Raw genomic sequence first — 19,961 nt, forward strand, 5'->3', positions numbered from 1 at the left:
TTGGCCTTCCTGACCCCATCCCTACACAACAAGGCAGTGTCCCTTTACTCTTCCCAGGATACTTGTCCCTGCTTCCACTGCCTGTGCACTTCCTTCTAGCCCTTTAGTTTGACCAGCAGATCTGAACTCAGCCATGCTGGTCTCTTGCCTTCCTTTCCTGATTTCTCACCCCTGGGAATCAAGAGCTCTTGCACTCTATGGAAAGTGTCCTTAAAGATCTGCCAGCTGATCCAGTCCTGTTCCATCACATACATGTACAGTAGCTTTTTATAGCTGAGTAAATTTAATTTTAGATTAAGTTTTTATTCAGATTTGAGGACAAATAATAAAGAGAGAGGAAAAATAAATGAGAATAATATTATTAATCTTCTTCAGAGTATGTGAAAATATCTGGTCCAATCATTTTTTTTTTCATTATTATGGACAATTATAAATTTCTGTCACACCAAAACCTCACTTTCCTTTAAAAAAAAATTCTTAGAGAAAGATATGCAAATAATTCTTTTGCCAGTGGGAATTTTCAATGGCTGTTTCTTTTTCCCTGAAAAATGCCAATAAATAAAATACACAGCTAATGTTGATTATGGATGATATATATAACATTCTGGAAAAACAGAAAGAAGTATAAATTCACATCCCCCTCTGGCCAAATGTGATGACGTATCAGTAAAATTACAGCATTATTAGTTTAAAGTCTGATTCAATTTACATATGTTCAATTACATTTACAAATGTTATACCCTAATTCTTGAGCACAGAATTAAAAAGTACACTTGAAGTTTCTTTAATCTGTAGAGTTGTCAACAATTCTTATCATTCTATCTGACAGCTACAAATGGCTGTATATGTCATATTGTGAGGGAAGAAACGTCAGGACAAGGTGCTGCAATAGAATTATTGAGAGGAAGGCACAGACACCAGCAAAAAACTAGTCTGCATTATTTGGATTTCAAGCTTGGAAGGTGTGGATTATGGTACTCAAATTTCAGTAGCTTAAAAATAACAGAGCATGTCTATCAGAACTAAATTGAGAATACTTTGCAGTACAAAAAAACCTGATATAGTCACTGGAATTCTTTGAGGTATATTGTCCAAACATATCTTTCATTTTGAATACCCTTCAAATTTAAACTATTTTATTAGCAACACGTGCCTAAGTAGCACATGACCCTGAAAGTCTTTAATTCAAAGGGAGAGTTGAAAGGGCATTATGGTCCAGGTCTATGCTGAATTCTGTTTCTTACAGGATTTGTAGGAGCTAAAAGTACTACAGCTACAACACATTTCAAAGGAATTAGGTCACTTTACAGGTGAACAACTTTTCCTTTGTTACCATATCTCTTCTCCATTACTGTAGTGGTATTTCAAAAAATGGTATGTTCTTTCAGACTAGTTAGAGCAACATTAAAATCCAGCTATGTCAAAAAAATAATCCAACCTGAGTCAAAGAAAACCATCCAGCAATATTTCCACTTTTCTATTGCTCTTACAGTGGAAAAATGTGCAAAATACTAAATGACTGCCCTGCATATGTCCAAAAGGGAAACAATTTGCAAAACAATCCAGAAGCTTAAAGGCTTTAATAAAAAATATTCAGAAGCTGCATCAGTGTAAATTTTGGTAAGCTTTATGATTACAAAATATCATGGATGGTGCCTAGGTTAGAATTCATTGACACCTCTATATAAATGAAACTGTTTAACTGTGACTTGCAATCAAGCTATTTATGCCATCAAAGAAAGAGACAACTTCCAGAACTAAAGGTTTTAACAGTAATAAGAAATAAAGTTTCAGATTTGTTTTTTTTAGAGCGAGAACAGCAGAACTGGAGAAATCTCAATTAATGAAGACTAATAAAGGTGAAATTGAGAACTGATGTCTACAATATTGCAAATATTGGTCCGTGATTCTTGAATAAGGAACCTTTAGCCTGTTTTCCCTTTAATCTCTAGAAAATAATGCTTTCAGTTTTTCTCAGAGCGAAATTTTGATCCTAAACCAAAACCTTTTTCATAGAATTATAGAGAACTGGATAAACCAACTATTCCAGCCATTAAACAACCTACAAAACATCTGTGGCTATATCTACATCATTAGAAAGTTGTTCATGACAAGCCAGAACAAGAACAACCTCCTTGTGTTGATCCACTTGCCTTAGTGGACACTTTGCATATGACTATGATTTTCATGTACATCTGGTAGTGTGGTAAGTTGAGGACATGATCCAAAGTACACTTTTGGTGTTCCACATTGTCATTACTATTTACTTACTGTCTTCACAGATAGTCTGATCTTGCTGTTGTCCCAAGAGAAGTCCAGAAAGTACTATAGTGTCATAAGTCAATAATTGGGTACTGTAATTTTTAAGTTTCAGTGCGATTATAGCTTTGTGGCTAATGGAGGCCATGTATTGGCAAATTCAATGGATATGTTTTGACCTTCTATCCCTGCTACCAGGGATCATTGTGCTGAAGCATTCAGAGATGTTTGTTTCCGTTATGGTATTACCCAAGGCTTCTATGTTATTTGCTACATACAACAACAATGTAACTGCACTACTTCAGCTGCTACTGAGACCTTCCATCATTACCGCACACACACAAATGTATATAAATATGATTATTCTATTTACCATCATGAGACTGATGGAAATGTTGTGTAAAATAATACCTAGTCTAGTCCACATTCTTTGTAGAAGCATACACATTATCTACTTACTAATGCATTCAGGTAGAGTTTTGTCCCAGTGGCCATTTGGTTGACAAATTAAAACTGAAGAGCCAAATAAAAAATATCCAGGATTACAGTCATAAAATACCACTGTGCCATATGTGAAATTTCCATGTTCGATTTTACTTTCTCTTATAGAGTTTGCAGGAATTCCAGGATCAGAACAATTGACCACTAAAAAGAAAAAAAGCACAGACTTGAGAGTCATACAAATACAGGCTACTAAAATGGTCTTTAAATGGTCTCCTATCCTTTGCATAAGAAACCTCCAATGTGTTGCTACCCTGATTTTATATATCCGGATTTTATATATATTGATAGTGAATTAGGAAGATATGAAACCAGGAGATGCTAAATCCATGAGACGCTAAACTCAGAGAAAATAAAAGGAAATGTTTCTTCATGGAGGGTGAAGATGCTGTAAAAGTATTAGCCGCTAAAAGTGACTGGACATAACAATATATTCAATTTATACTCTTGCCGGGACACGAACTATTGCCTACAGCTGGAAACAGGTTATGAGGCTAGATGTCCCTTTGTTCTAACCCACACAGCCATGCAAATATACTTATGTTCCTATACTAATATTTTGATAATGAAGCACCTTTGAGGGAGATATTTTGAGCTAAAGGGCACACAGTCAATTAGATAAGACTGTGGTGATTTTGCTAGACAGGGAAATATCCCAACAAATGAGTATGTGAAAATATGGGTATACTTTGATGGTTAAGAATACTGATGGATATTTTAAGTCTTCAACTACTTTAGGATTCATATGTTTGATATCACTGAAGATTTTCACTTTCTTGTGATTAACAACTGTCTGGTGAGGGAAGTATAACACTTATTTTGGGGGTCATGGAGATTTTTCTAACAGTTTCTATGCAATAGATTCCTCTGGTCAAGTAAACACATCTTCACCTACCCAAAGTTACTCTAGAAAACTAAAGTTTATGTAAAAATTATTATCCCTATATCCTTATAACATCCTTATAATAAATTGCATGTTTATATGCATACATATGTATGTACTTGTGTGCAAATATACATATAATAGAACTGCGTTTGTACATACATGGATGTGTGTACATAAAAGTATCAAAAATGCTAAAAAGCTCTGCAATCTACAAAGAAGAAAAAAAAAAAGCTATTGCCAGATGCAATTTAAGATCATTTTTCCTACCTACATCATTCAATGTAGTTATTTTATGGCTCACTTACTTCTGTCTAGTCACTATCACTAAATGTTGGAGTCTGCTTGTGTGCTCCTCTTACTAGTTCTAAAATATTGGCATCACAAGACTAGAATACATACATTTTTCCAGGTTAGAAATAACTTTCTGGTTGGATTTGATTTCTTTAACATTAGATGATAGAACAATGTTTTTAGTTATATTGATGGACAGTGTTGAAAATTTGTTATTTTTTTTCCTGGAAGAAAATTTGAGCTATATTTGTATCCGTTTTCATTTTTGTAGACAAGAATTTTGTAACAATTGAACATTCATTTTCATGTTATTAAGCATGTACTTTAAGTAATGAAAACTACGTATTAATAAATCTGGAGTAGTGAACACTTGAAAGAAAATACAAGAGGCTTTGACCATTTCAATAGTTTTCCACTATTATTATAGTTGGCTAGGAAACTAGCTATTTAGCAAAGTGGTAGACAGTGTAACAACAGCAAGTGCACTGCTGAATTTGTATGTTGATTGCAAATTGAGCCTTCACAAAGGAGTGCAGCCTTTTCTATAATATTGCACTTTAGGCAGTTTACAAATATGCAAGGTAATATATTTTTTTTCTATTTAACTTCTATGCAAATAGAACAAAATCATATTAATTAGATTTTTTTTCACTTCACATTACAGACATCACTAATAATGTTTTACACAAAGTTGGTTCTTTTTATTTTTAAAGTCTGTTCTAAAACTAATAGAAGATTTCAGGACTGTGTAAAGTTTCAAAGAATAACCTGATCAACTTATTTACTGATCCCTACAGGCCAATAACATATCAGACAGTTTGGTACATTACTCTGCAATGCCCAAACACCAGTGTGATTTATAGCAACTGGACTGAAAACGACATTTATTAGGTACGCTTAATACACAGTACATGTTTAGTATTGTAAATTTAAAAAATAATAACTTCTCATTAACAAAAAAGTCCTTCAAAATTCAAGTTCTGTAAACTATTTGTCTCTATTAGCTAAGGCAAAATGACCAAAGGACAGAGGAGAACTCCTATTGGACGGAAAATATAGTAAATGAAATTGCTATAAATACATAACATGACTTAGGCTATGTACAGAAAAAAATCCATAGAAGCTCCTGGGAAGATGCTGAAAAACAATCAGTACCATTTCTTCATACGTGCATTTCTCTAAATGAGAACAAATGAAACATTTAAAAAACACATAACAATAGACTTTAAAAGGACAATGGTGGTAAAACCTTTCTAAAAGTGCTTATGAAAAGTCAAACAGAAATAATGTCATAATACTCATAATTTTAAATATAATATCCAGAGGTGTTGAGAACCAGCCCAAATCCATTATGCTAACAAATTAGAATAAAAATTTTAAAAGTCAAGATGAGCATTCAGATCAATGGAAATGTAAAAGAAAAAATAAAGTACATTTTCTTACGCACCAATTAGAACTATGTTGGCTAAAAATGCAGAGAAAATTATTTCAGGATGTCAGCTCTTTATTATCTCTGCATAATTTTGCTTAAGGAACTTGTAGAAACCATTTTTAAAAATCAATACACACTACAGACACATAACAAAGTTTCTCTGCAATAGTTATCCTGGCAACCTGAATGTAGAACAGACCTAACTGAAAAATCATAGAATCACAGAATCATGAAAAATCTTTAATAATTTGATGCCTGGTAGGGTCCCTTTACCTTCATTTATTTTTCAACCCTAATTTTCCAACTAAGTTCTAAATCTGTAAATGCTTGCATTCTTACCTTTGCATATTGGAGGTGGGTGGCTCCACTGCCTATTAGCCTGACACTGTGCTTTGGTTGGTCCTTGCATAACATACCCAGTATTACATGAGAATGTCACAACATCATTGAAGTTGAAACCATTTCCACTTGTTCTTCCATAAATAGGACTACCAGGGTGACCACAGCTAACAGCTAGCATAGCACAAAACAAAGAAACAAAAAACAAACAGAGCATGCTGTTACCACTTTTCATGATTTATGATAGAGATAATCATTATCATCACTACATATTAGTATTTTAAAGTTTTGATATTATGAAATACTGAGTACTTTCCATGAAAGATTGACATTTCTCTGAAGTAAAAAAGAACTAAGACATATTTTAGTAAATGTTCAAGCACTTATTTAAATATTTAAATAAACTAAATAGCATTTGCCATGCAGTAATAAAGACAAATTAAGAAAACTTTTCTGAAGAACCAGGAGAATAGCAAGTACTTGATTTTCATTACATATAGTCTGAGACTGAAAGGAAATATTTCAGTGTGTTAGTTTCTTGGATAATATTTCTTACAAATATGTCTTAGTATTGACTCACTCTGTTTTATCTTTGAGGCCTAATTACTTAGTGAAGTTATAAATTCATGACTGGATATATGAAACAGTATAAGCACTGTGAAACTTTTCTTGTATTCATACAAAAACTCACTACAAAAAGTAAAATCCTTTTCTGTGCCAACAAAGACTAGATGCAAAAATAGTAAGGGAAATAAAACACAAATTAATTTTCCCAAAATAATTAGAATAAAACTATAAATATTTTCTTCTATGTTTTAACAAACTCCAATTGGTGTTAAATGAACAGTTCATCAATAATTTAAAATAGCCGCCCCAGAATAAATTATTTAACTCTCAAATTTGTATCACTTTAGAAAATTCAGTATTTTTCTAAATTAATTTTTTTAGGTCTGACTAATATATGCTCTTTTTCTCCATGTAGAATGGACTTCTCATGATAACTCTAAAAGAAACCAATTCACATAATCTAAATAAAATAAAACTTTTAGCAACATCAAAAAAGTGAAAATGATCCTTAAGAACTAGTATAGCTTACAGACAAGTGACAGTATATTCTACTACTGAAAGTTAAATTGAATTCTGTATCTTCAATTAGTATCACTAAGTAAGTTATTGTAATTAAATGTATTATCTTTATGTTACTGATATCAGAAATTTTTGTATGAGGAGTTGCATTTTTGCCCCCAAAGAATAATTGGAATCATACACTAAACTGTTAATATTTGTAAAACTGTCAGGCAAAAAAATGCATTCAGCCCACAGATATGCTTTTAATGGACATATAATAACAATAAAAAATATTCTTTTGAAAACAGAAGTATGAAATTTGATAAAATTTTAAATAATATCCATGCATATACAGTAGAAATACACAACAGTAGTAAGACATCTGCCCACTGTATAAGCAAGAAGAACGGTGAATTCAAAAGTGAAAATATCAGAATCGCTAAATTTAAACACATTATCTCAAAACTTCAGTTAAAACATCTGAAGTTAAATAAATAGAGACATCTGAGACTATTTTTCTACACTTCATTTGAACCTCTGATCCGAAGTGGACCTGTTCCTAAATATCTATCACAAAGTTAGAGGTAGCTGCTCTTTATAGCAGCCTTTTGCAAGTCTAAGCTTTTTCCCCAAGTCTTGTGTCCTTTTCTGAACTGTTGTATTGCACATCCTCCTGTATTCAAACAAGTAGCTTCCATTTTCTCTGCTGTTAGCACATCAAAACCAATTTTTTTTTTCACTTCTAACATTAACATTTTAATTTAGAAATTCTTGATTAATGGTGTCTAATTTTATTGCCTTAACAGTTACCTGTAGTGTGTTGATCTGAAATGTAATATAAAGAAGTAATGATCTATTACTATATCATAAAGTGGAAACAAAATTAAGAAATACAATCATAGTAGTGTTATGTATATCTAGTTCTATGTAAAACAAAGTAAACACTGAGCAGTAACAGTAATCAATTAACATGTATTATGATTCATTCAGATAGTTTCTGCTACAAAAAATGTAGCTATAAAAATAGAATATTTGGAGGCGGATTAATATATTTTCAATACACTGATATTACTGAACCTGAATTATTGAAACATAGTTGTGATTTGCTTGAGAATTCTTCAAGACCTCTCAAATTTCCCTAAATGGAATAGAGCATTTTCTATTATTACTTAATGGTATTTCATGTGGTATGTTGACATGCTCATCACACAAAAGGAGCCTCATTAACAAAATACAAAATCCATGCTAAAAAAGCCAAAACCCAAACCAGAAAACAAAATAACAGTATCTCTGTGAGGAGAAGAAAAAAAAAGTATAAGTTTGTTGAAGAAAACATTTTAATCATCAGTGCTGACAGCATATCAAGAATATCTACTTATCTAACTACTGCAGTCGAAGTAAATCTACATTTAATATTTCCAAAAGCCACTAAGGGACATAAAGCAGTTTTCAAATTTGAGTACCTGGGTGCCCAAATCCCATCACTTTTTGAAGAAGTTTCATATTCACATATAAATTACAGTTATTTTGTAACCAAAAGATGCAATGGAAATTTTAAGTGACAACACTAAACTTCACCTGATAGATGAATCACAGATTTTAGGTGCCCACACACTTTTGAGGATCTGTTTTAAATCTTTTTTTTTTTTTTTTAAATTAATACTAAGTTGCAAAGTCACTCCTCATGTTGTCTGACAGAGACATCCCTGTAACATAAATCAGTATGTGTTGCCATGCTTACTTACGCACACAAGATGGAAGCTGACCAGACCAGTTGTGATCCTGTTGACATATTCGTACAGAAGAACCAATCAACCGAAAACCAGGACTGCACTGGTATACAACTGTGTCTCTATATCCATAATTTTCTCCAATTACTTGACCATTGACTATAAGGTCTGGAATACCACAGTGACCAGCTAGATTTTTCAAAGTAAATAAATAAATAAATCAGTAAATATTCCAGAGAAATTTTAAATATACCTTCATAATTAAAACAAAGAAATGCTGAACATCTTTCAATTTTTTCTATTGACTTCATTCAAAGGTTTATTTTTGTCAACTTGGGGAAAACTGCAGTATTGCATTTATATAGGTAGGATTGTATACATAGAAAAAATTACAAAAAGACAGTGTAGCAAAGAGATTAAATGTCATATATGTTATCAGATTTCTTTTCAAAAAATATGAGTAACTCCTTTTTCTTAAAACCTGTAAAATTCTGTATTATTTCCTTTAGTTTTATTTTGGTTAAGATTAAACTTAATAAAGTTAACATTACACCATTATACATTTAAATAAATACTAAAAATCCATATAAATACAAATAAAAATATTATATATTATAAATATCAATCCATTATAAATATCAATCCATATAGCCTTCTTACAATTTATTGGACAATTGATTATTGGAATCTGACTCTCTGGATTGTCTTACATTTTTTCTTTCCCAGTGATCCCAGAGGAATCCCAAAGAGATTAACATATTTGGGTTAAAGGCAGTCAGTGCAACTACACCCAAATGTCCTGCAACCAAAACCCTTTTGATATCTTCCCCTAATCTTCTACTTTGTATTCTCAAAATATGAGAAATATTTTATTTACACCAAGAAAGTCACAAATAGACATCTAACCTAGAGAGAGGCAGGGAAAAAGAATGAACCATGTGTCATTTGTTACTATTTTTCTTAATGAACTCTGGAAAATGGGCACTGTGATTCAGCAAATAATGTGGTAATGGAAGATCCTCTGAGAATGGTTGATCTCATGAAGACTGTGACATATAGCAGAGAACTCACTGCAAAAACAAATAAGGCAAGCAAGAAAAATAAGCAGTGTTTCAGCCAGTGCTTTAGTAAAAAAAAAAAATATTGCCAGCCACCTAAACTCCTCTGTTCTACTTTTCTCCTCTACTTCTCCTCAACCCCCTCCCCCCAAAACAAACCCCCAAAACATGGGGTTGCTAATCAGAGAGGACATTCAGAAACAATATAGTTTAGGTGTTTATTTTCCTTTGAGCTTTTAAGTGTTTATAATGATCTGATGTAATTTCCAGCATTTTGCCTCATTCTTTCAGGGCTAGAAACTTCCTATAAAAAAACCCCTGCAAATCTGAGATTTTCTTATAACTTATGTCTGACAACTTAAGCCTCGTATAGTATTTCATCGTATGAATCATGATAAAATCATCAGAATTTACAATATAGCTAGTATGTGAACCTTCACACAGATTAAACTGATGAGTGCAATTTGAATGTCTGTATAAGGAACAGGAGTCCAAATCTGGTACTGTTCAAAGGTATATTCCCCCGTTTGTCCCCTTCCCATTTACCTCAGTGTTACATAAGGACTAGGCATACTTTAAATTTGTTTTATGGTTTTTGGCATAAGATGGCATTATATACGTTTATAAAATTTTTGTTAGAGTACTTCTTGATTCTCCAGGAAAGTTGTAATCTGTTCAGTACATAGTAGACTTTCTTGAACATGCCACAATGAGCCCAATTTCTCTATGTTATTTGTGATTATAAACAGGACTAACCAAATGAGGAATAAAAACTGAGCTGGAAACGATCAGTTTCTGTCAGAAGTGCAACCAGGCAGTTTGCAGTGATTCAGATGTCCAAGGAAATATTTTTCTAATTGCATTTAATTACAATATTTGTCCTAGTTCTTAATTAAGATTTTAGTGTTGCTTTATGGCAGTAGAGTGGAAGTAGAATACATCACCAGAAATGTCAAGCTCTGTTTCCTGTGCAGAGGGAATGAAACTGAAGTAATTCAACACATCAGGTGACTAAGATCACACTGCAGTTTCTGCAACTGTGTTGGACATTACAAAAAACACACAACTGCAACAGATGAAAAATTAATTGTAAATCACCTGTAGTCTTGCATTAATGTCTCCCTCTAGTGTGATAAAATTTAAGATAACTTAAAATTTCTCGCTTTCTCAGCCTACTTCCTCTCATTGTCATGAACCTCTCAGACCCTAGTTTTGACTTCTTTTGACTTTTGAGTTTCTTTTTTTCTTTCTTCTTTTCTTTTAACTTTCTTTGGTATCTTCTGTTGACAAGAGGAGACCAGTGGATGTTGTTTACCTGGACTTCAGTAAAGCATTTGACACTGTTTTCCACAGCCTTCTCTGGACAAACTGGCAAGGTACAGATTGGGTGAGTGGTATGTGAGGTAGGGAACTGGCTAACAGGCCACACTCAGAGGGTCGTGATCAATGATTTCTACTCAGGCTGGCAGCCTGTCAGAAGTAGGATTCCCCAGGGATCGATATGGGGCCTCACACTGTCCAAGATCTTCATAAATTATTGCATGATGGAATTGAAAGCACTGTCACAAGTTTGGTGATGGCACCAGACTGGGTGGTGACATGAATACACCTGAAAGGTGAGCCATCTCACAGAGAGACCTGGACAGACTGGAAAAGTAGGCTAGCAAGAAGTATAAGAAGTTTACAAAAAGTGCAAGGTCCTGTACCTAAGAAGGAATAACCAAAGAGCCCAGTAAAGGCTAGGATCTGTGTGGCTGAGTAGCAGCTTTGCTCAAAGGGACCTGAGGGTCCTGGTGGACAACAAGCTGACCATGAGTCAGCAGTGCAGGCAATGAAGGCAAATCAGACATTACTAGCAGAGACAGAAATGCAATCGTCCCACTCTACTCAGCACTTGTCAGGCTGGACCTGGAGTACTGTGTCCATTCTTGTCCCCACCACTGAAGAAAGATGCAGACACACTGGAAAGGGTCCAAAAGAGGGCCGTGAAGATAATCAAAGGGCTGGAGAGCCTGCCCTGTGAGGAAAGGCTGAAGGTGTTAGTCCCTGAAGAAGAAAAGGCTCAAGGGGGACCTCATCACAGTATTTCAGTACTTAAAGGGCAGCTATAAAGAGAACAGAGACTCTCTTTTCACAAGGAATCACATGGAGAGGACAAGGGGCATTGGGTACAAGTTGCACTGGGAGAGGTTTCATCTTGACATAAGGAAGATTTTTTTTTACAGTAAGAACAAATATTCACTGGAACAGCCTCCCCAGGGATGTGATGGAGTCACCATCACTGGAAGTTTTCAAGATGTGACAGGACAGAGTGCTGGATAATCCCACCTCAGGTCCCTTTCCCATGAAAAGTTGGATCAGGTGATCTTTCACGGTTCCTTCCAACCTGGGCTGTTCTATGATTCTATTATTTCAAATCATTCTGCCTTGATTATTTCCTCCCACTCTGTACAACAGTTACATCTTTGAAGTACGAACTATATTGCATGACTAATTGTGAACAAGTCACTATTAGCAAAGAAGTATATATATTTTTAAATAGTAGAGCCTACTCCTATCTCCAATATCAAGACAAAAAGAAGAGTAAGAAAAAAAAGCCAAACCAACAAAAAAACCCACCACCATTCACACACATATCTGGAAGAGTGTTATTTAATTCCTTTTCCATTATATTCTGGTTTTGTTGTATTTATTCTAAAAGCAAGGTGTTTATTTATTTTTCTCATGACTATTAGTAGAATGCTTCCCTTTTGTCATTTTTCGCTTAAGATAACTATGAAAAAAAAATTCCAAAATGTTCATTATACATTAAGGATACGCTTTTATTCATTATTGCATATCCCAGTAGCTTTTATGATTGTCTGCTCTTGTTTTTCAGAATTTCCATTTAAACTCTTATTTTAAGGGATTTGTGACAAATAAAGATATTTATTTCCCCTTATTAACATTCTGAAATGAATTTTTGAACTGCCATTCAGTAGCATTTGATGTTTTTCTTTGTGTATTATGTGTTTGCATCTATACGTCTATCTATATATATATAAAAATAGTGAGTTTGCAGTTTTGAAGGGTTTTTTGATTGTGGCAAGTTTTCAAAGCTTTCAGATTACTGATGATTCTTTGGTAGTCTGAGAAAAACAAATACTGCACACCTATAGTTTTCTGAGAAACTGTCTTTGTTTCTGAATGAGACATACCTATTGTGCAATGGCATCATAGGTCAATTCTGTTCTTTCCTTTTATCTCACAGCTGTATCCCTGCAACCTTTTTCCACTTACTTGTTTATATTATGTATATATAATCTACCATTTAATTGATGTCAGTTTTGTGGCACTGTTATAAACAAGAAGTAACATACCATTTCACTACTACAAAAAAATAGTGCAAAGCCATAAAGGGACATGATTTTAAATCTGTTCTTATTTGAGCAATATGTCATATTTACCCCAATTGAATTGTTATGGAAAAGGAACACTTTAGTTGTGAAATTTGGTATAATGAAACTGAATAAAATTATAAAACTGGTTGTTGTAATAACTAGCCTTTATTCAATATAACTATAAGATGTGGTTAACTGTCTTTTGCAATGAGATAGCTAAATTATTCCTCCTAAATGCAACCCTGATACAAAATTACTCAGCAGCTAAGCTCTGCAGTTGGAGTGTTTTCACTGGGGACTGAATGCAAATATTGTAAACTGAGTATTATATTGAGAGAGTTCTCTGTAAATACAAACAAAATCTGCCAGAAAAACTATGGCAGAAAACTGAAAACAGATGTAAAAAGATAAGGAAGTAGAAAGCAAAGGACTGCTGAGAAAAAACTAAAGAATACTGCTGGGAAAACAAACATTCAAATACTGAGCAACAATGTTGTCCTTTTTTTTTAATTTTTCCTGTTGGCCAGGAAATTTATTTTGAAATAGATAAAAAAGCATTTAAGAAATACTGATTCTATTACCAATTTATATTCCTGTTTAAATAGCCAATAAGTCATCAAATATTTACTTATCATGGATAAAAGACTTAATAGTACTGTTATTATCTAATGGAATATCACTTTTTTATCCCCAAACTAATATTCTGATTCTAAGGCCAATTACAAGCAAATACAAAACTGTTGTAGTCACCTTGGAAGGCAATTGCAAACAAAAAAAAGAAAAACAGTCATATACGATTTGTAGGAAATATGGGACATAGGAAGTGATTTAAGCAGTAAGATCAATATTGTATTTCTGATCTTCATTTATGAGAATGAATGAGTGAGAGAAAAAGAAATACACCTTTGCATGGTACATTGCCAAATACAAACACATAAGAAATAGAACATTTACTGCACTGCATTATGAACTGGGTTATGGATAGAAGAAAAGTTGAAATAAAATTAGCAAATGTTAAGGAAAATCTCCATTAAACTATTTGCAACAACTAGATTATCATAATTACTATTACCGGGGGTGGGGGAAATACATTCTAACATCTTAGTAGCAAACAGCTGACTTCACACTAGGTTAGGATTCTAGACTATTTTAGACTAGGCTGTTCTAGACTGTTTTCAGGATAACCTTGTTCATTGTCTGTGTCTTTATTTTACTGCTGTATTGTAAGACTGGGTGTAGTTCCATCTTTTCTATAATACAGATATAAAAGACCTGTTCTATGAATCCAGTTGAGGCCCCTGGGTCTTAATGTAACCTGTAATTTATAATACTGAATAAAAAGACTTTTTTTTTACTGAATACTGAATAAAAAATACTTTTGTCACTTTTGTACAGGCAATGAGTGAATGCTATGAAGAAAGATTAAATGTGAACGTTTTACTGAGTAGCAGATTTGAGGGGGGGAAATAAACACTGTAACGTTCTCAATTTCCAGGCTAGCAAAGCTTGAGGAGAATAACTACATTAAATACTATTAAGAACCAAAATTAGTCAAAAAGTAGGAATGAAGAATATTAATAATGTATGAGCACTAAATAAATTACCTAACTTGACATGAAACCCAGCTCTAGCAATGAAGAATGAGCATAATAACTTAGCGTCAGAACCTTTGAAACCTCAGCGGCAAATAAATTTTCTTTTCTGCAGGTTACTCTCTGAGATTCAAGAGTAGGAATAGAGAATCTTTACATTAAATGGTAAAAACGTGCCTGTGCTTATTCAAGCTGTCAGTAATATCAAACATGAGCATAGTAGTGAAATAAGTCTACATATTAATATAGTATTGAAAACCAGATTTAGGTTATTATTCAACAAAGTTAAATAACCTGTCAAGATGACCTCAGCTGAGGAGGGAAGAATTATTTGCTGAAATTTCTTTCTTCTCTACAGGGCTTGCATTTCTTATAAGGATATAGTTTTTTACATCCTCCTGTTCATAATCAACATCTTCTGTAGAAAATCACAGTATTGAAATGACACTGGCACAACCCCAGACAAAATCAGGGCTTGGGGTCTTTCTCCTGCTAGTTTCAGAAGATTCTCACCTTGTCAGCTGTTCAGGCTGTACTAAAACTGTTCTGGATGAATGGTAATGTTCTTTTAAATATTTTTTAATCCATGGCCCACAGAGGGAAGTTGTCTGCTGAATCCCTTGAAATGGCTGAATAATTCTTTAGAGATGAAACATCATATACCTCATTTGAAAGTCTAGTAGTTACTATCATGCAGTAGTACTGAAGAACAAAGAGAAGCATATGGCTAACTCTAGATATATTAATTCAGTATCACTGGAGATACAGGTTTTTTCCAGTTGAAATATCATGAGTTTAAAAGAAGATGTTTTAAAACAGCAAAGAGGATGTAGTTTCTTGTATGTTTTTCCAAAAAGTTTTAAGGATGAAAATAGTGGCAGAAAGGCTACACTTCAAAGGATACATAACCACAGAAGCCTTTCAGTGACTGAAAGCTGATTGGGAGAATAGAAATACTATGGTTCCTTTTTCCATATCTGATAGAAATTTAAAGGTACACTCACTCCTGAGTATGCATACCTTCCTCTCAAATAAAAGAATTGAAAGATAACATTCTACCTTGCTTTTCCAAATACATAAATTCCATATAACGTAAATACATATATATTTCAGTTGCTGATTTAATTGATCCACAACATACATAAATTTGATATCTTTTCATTCCTTCTGATTTGATTATCTACCTTCTCCACTGGTGCTTTCATTCACTAATGTACATACCTCTTATAAACTGATCTCATGAAAAAAAATTTCGTCCATTATCACATTATCTTTCAGTTGTGAATTGACTGGAGGTGCTAAATAGTAGATCCTTACCTGTTCTACACACTTCTCCACAGTACTGATGGAGTCATGCACTGCATATTCTTCACTGTCAGCTTACATGGTTGCTGTGCCCCAGCTGGTATGTCTGCTACTCTTTTTACCCTATTGACAGCATTGCTCTGTACAGAACTATTGGATACTGTTTTCTCATACATCATCATGGTTTAGTAAGGTTTACTATTTCTCTCAGAAGAGATTAAATGTATTCCTGATACTATTTTATGGCGAATATGAACAAATGCTGACATTTAATGCTCACTCTAACCCAATCAGCTTTTTTCTGCTACCTGTCTGTCTTTAATGAAAACTCCTCTAGTATTAGTCATGTATTGGAAACACACCTCCATATGTCTCATTGACCAAGTAAACTCCATTTTTCATTTCTGCATTTTATTTCATACGGATACTTAGCATTTATAAAGGTGTGGTTAGTTCTCTGAGTGAGCTAAGCATATCATTTAATAACATCAAGATTAACAACAAAATATGAGATCTTATAGAACTTAAAAAAATTTACTAGTATTTCATTGTTTATCTTGATTTCAGATTTAATACTAATTTACAGAACTGAACACACCTATCATTCCAGCAATTGCTGATTTTTTCCTAGGACATATGTAGGAAATGACAGCAATTAATTTTGGTAAATAAGAGAGAGAATATCAACAGATCTGTTTTATCAATATGTTTAGATGTCAGGAGGAATTGAGAAAGAAGGAATTAAGAAATGAGCATTAAGCGTAGTACAGCTGAGTTGCAGAGGATGGATTCACAACTTAAAGAAATGTGAAAAGCTGGAGTAAGCTCACCAATTAACAACAAAAAAAAAGTTTGCATAAGATATCTTTCCTTTAATGAGTTTGACAACTGGTTAAAAATAATCTTTTTTTCACATGGCTTTCATTGAAGTGATGTCTAAGCATCTTCTAAAATTACTTTTAGTCATGCAACTAACACAAATGAGAGAAACTCAATAAAATTACATAGCCCCCAAAGAGAAGTATGAAGATTTGTACATTACATTAACAATGAGCAAGATCCTAGAAAGAAATCAGAATGCTTTGGAATAATCTAAGAAAACAGTTGATACTATTAGTATATGAAGAATGAGATCCAACAAAAAGTCTTTTTAAAGCACGCTATATTTTTATTTCTTAGCTTTACTTGGTTGTTTTTTTAAACTAGGTTTTCTGACATAGTAACCAAAACAATACAGGAAACATTTTAAAATCCAACAAATGATCTCAAGAGTATTCATTTCAGCACATACTGATCTCCTGCACCACATCAACTTCTATTCACAGTCACTTTAAAGATTGTGCTGCTTACTGTCTATGTATTTCCTCCTGCCAAGCTACATTAGCTAAAAAAAACCCAAAACAATGAAGTAGCCCTTATCCTTAAATTATGACATTGTAAAAGTAATGATCTTCTGATAGTGCTTCTCCTTTGAGTTAATAAAAAGTCTGAAAATAATGCTAATGAAGAAAGAGAAAAAAATCTCAGTCTTAGAGAAACCTTAGGAAATGTCAGGAAATTTTATTCATCATTCACATAACAGTTAAAAAATCTGAAAGTACTATGGAGTTAAAGAAGCAGACCTTATTTATTTCCATTCTGGGAAATGCTCTGTCTAATAAATGGCTGATTACAGGCATTAAAATAAATAAATAAAAACACCTCAAAACTTTTTTACAGTTACGAAAATATATATTTTAATGATCATTGTTATTCATTTCAGTAAATTAAAGCAAATAAAATTAATGTCATAAAAAAATAATGTAGATATGCTAAGTTTTCATATAAACAGAAACAGAACAATTCATTTCTTCATCAAATATTTAGATATTTTTCACGTGAAAAATGTATAACAAATACACAGATTTGTCAGTTCATTTTATGCATAGGATATTCAACAGAACTCTATTCTATGTTTCTGAATGTTTCTCCAGGATTTATTCCACAGACTTTCCCCCAGAAACTGATTTAATGTTTTCAGTATAGAAAAAGATCAAGCACAATAAATTGTGATAGGCAGTCTGTAGCCTTGAAGACACAACAGTCATTGTTTTTGTCTTTGACAGTTACTTTATTTTAAAAGACTAAAGTGATTATTTTGATATTTTTCACAATAAAACCTCGTGAAACATTTATTTGTTTTTAAAACTTCTACAGCTGAATGACTTCAGGAGCTCTCTGTTGTTTTGCTTTGTTTATTTTTTCAATTTGAACATTGTTTCTTCTCACCAGCTATAGAGAACAAGAATAGTGATCCAGAACTCAATTTCCCTCTACATTCAATGAAAGATCAAGCCAAGATCATTACATTAATATGATTACTCACACAGTACTATATTATTATTTAGGTATTCTGGGGGGAAAAAAAAAAAAAAGTGAGGTTCAGATAGGAGGGCAGTTGTATTAAATATTCTAATTCTCTTTGCCATCTACTATCTCCTAAGATAGCCATAAAGTGCTATCCTTCTCCTTGTAATAAAAGCAGCAGGAACGGAAAAACAAAGACAAAAAAGGGCTGTGAAAACTATCAGCATATTCTGACACAATTATGTCCCTCATTAAAATCATGCACTTTTGTCCACAATGTCATGGAATTTTATTTGTGTTGTAACACAATTTGGATTTTAGTGAATATTTTTTTGTGATTTAAAGCTTACTCATGTTCTAGTTCTCTTCTATACTTAATCAAGTTCAACACTTACTAGTTTTAGGTTCTGTTGCTGATACTTATATTCTTATTTATTCCACCTTTCATAAATTTTTCAAATTACACATAACTAGAATGAAAATTAAGTTGTCTAACACAACGATTAAGTGAAATTATTTCAGTAGCATCTTTGAAATATAACTTGTATTTTTAAACAAAATACTTGGAAAAGGAATTTATTTTACCCTGTAGGATTTCATTAATGTAATCTAAGTGTACTCTTTAGGTCATCTTCAAAGCTTAAAATATAAATTCACTGGTAGCCACCTGAGTCCATGTATAACTATATTTTTCAGCAAGTAAAAGTGGAAAGGTTCTAAGATAAAAGATAAAAAAGGTTTATGGCTGTGAGCAGAAAAGCTTTAGAAGTAGAAAGTGAAACTTAAATTTTTTTCTTACTATTTTTCAGTGATTGAAAACAAACACTAGAATTTACTCATAAGTTGCACAAAAATGTATTTCTCAGATCATTATGATACCCTCTCTTTAGATCTTCCTGCTGTATTTTATCTCCTTTCTCCCATGTTCTACCATTTCTTTAATTTTCTCCATTACCTCCACCTTCCAACAACACTTTCTTTCTCAACCTTGTTAAACAAATTTCTGACTTCTGTTTTGTCATTAGCTGAATCTATCCCTCTATCTTAAGTCTCAAATTACCTGTTGAAGAATTAAGAATTGAACGGAGTTAGTCTGAGTCTTTCCAGAAAGCTCATTCCTGCACAGTGATGTAGCACAGCAGGTAGTGTTGCTGCAAGTGCAAATATGGTAGCCACTACTCTCTCTCTTTTATAAATTTGCTCTGTCACTAGCTTTTCTTTTTTTTTTTTTCTTTAAACAAGCTAAACATGCTTTTTCGTATGCTATATGTGATGTGTACTACATTCTATTTCTGTAAGTAAAACTTTTATTCATGCTCTCTTCAACACCTTGCCATCATTAAAGCTTTGAAGATATAAATTTGAAGATTTATCGTAGTCCTATTAGTCTGATATAAAATGTATTTTTTATATTATTGTTTTCCCCTCTAGTCATATAGTTGTTTTAACACATTTTCTTAACTGTTTATTGTTACTGGACATTATAGTATATGAACTTAATAATAATTAATCTCTTTGAGAAGTAAAAAAAGTTTTGACTCATCTGAAAATTAATTACTTCAAGGTCTTCTTTTATAAGTTTTAATAAAAATTATGAAACCTATTACCATTATTAAGCTTATATTATGTTTTTATTTCTACACGCAAATGTAGGAGAAATTCAATTCTTTCTCTGTTGATCTTCACTTGGCATAAAGTTATAATAGCTGTAATGTTTGCGAACAAACCAGTAAAAACAAACAAACAAAAAAAGTCAGAATATTTTGATTACACA

At 32.8% G+C, this 19,961-nt stretch overlaps 1 protein-coding gene across 1 annotated transcript in view; it reads right to left on the reverse strand.

The window, feature by feature from the left end:
• Positions 1-19,961, reverse strand: part of LOC104157928 (CUB and sushi domain-containing protein 3-like) — a gene marked incomplete at its 3' end in the record, with an annotated part of 38,893 nt that overhangs the window by 12,660 nt on the left and 6,272 nt on the right. Inside the window, exons 5-7 of the mRNA XM_009695475.1 lie at positions 8,522-8,695; positions 5,709-5,882; positions 2,719-2,904 (exon numbers count right to left, since the gene is read on the reverse strand). Coding sequence (XP_009693777.1) covers positions 2,719-2,904; positions 5,709-5,882; positions 8,522-8,695 — 534 coding nt within the window. The remainder of the gene's footprint in view (positions 1-2,718; positions 2,905-5,708; positions 5,883-8,521; positions 8,696-19,961) is intronic.

This window comes from Cariama cristata, unplaced genomic scaffold (genome assembly GCF_000690535.1).
Source record: "Cariama cristata isolate BGI_N322 unplaced genomic scaffold, ASM69053v1 scaffold1492, whole genome shotgun sequence".
Classification (NCBI taxonomy): domain Eukaryota; kingdom Metazoa; phylum Chordata; class Aves; order Cariamiformes; family Cariamidae; genus Cariama; species Cariama cristata.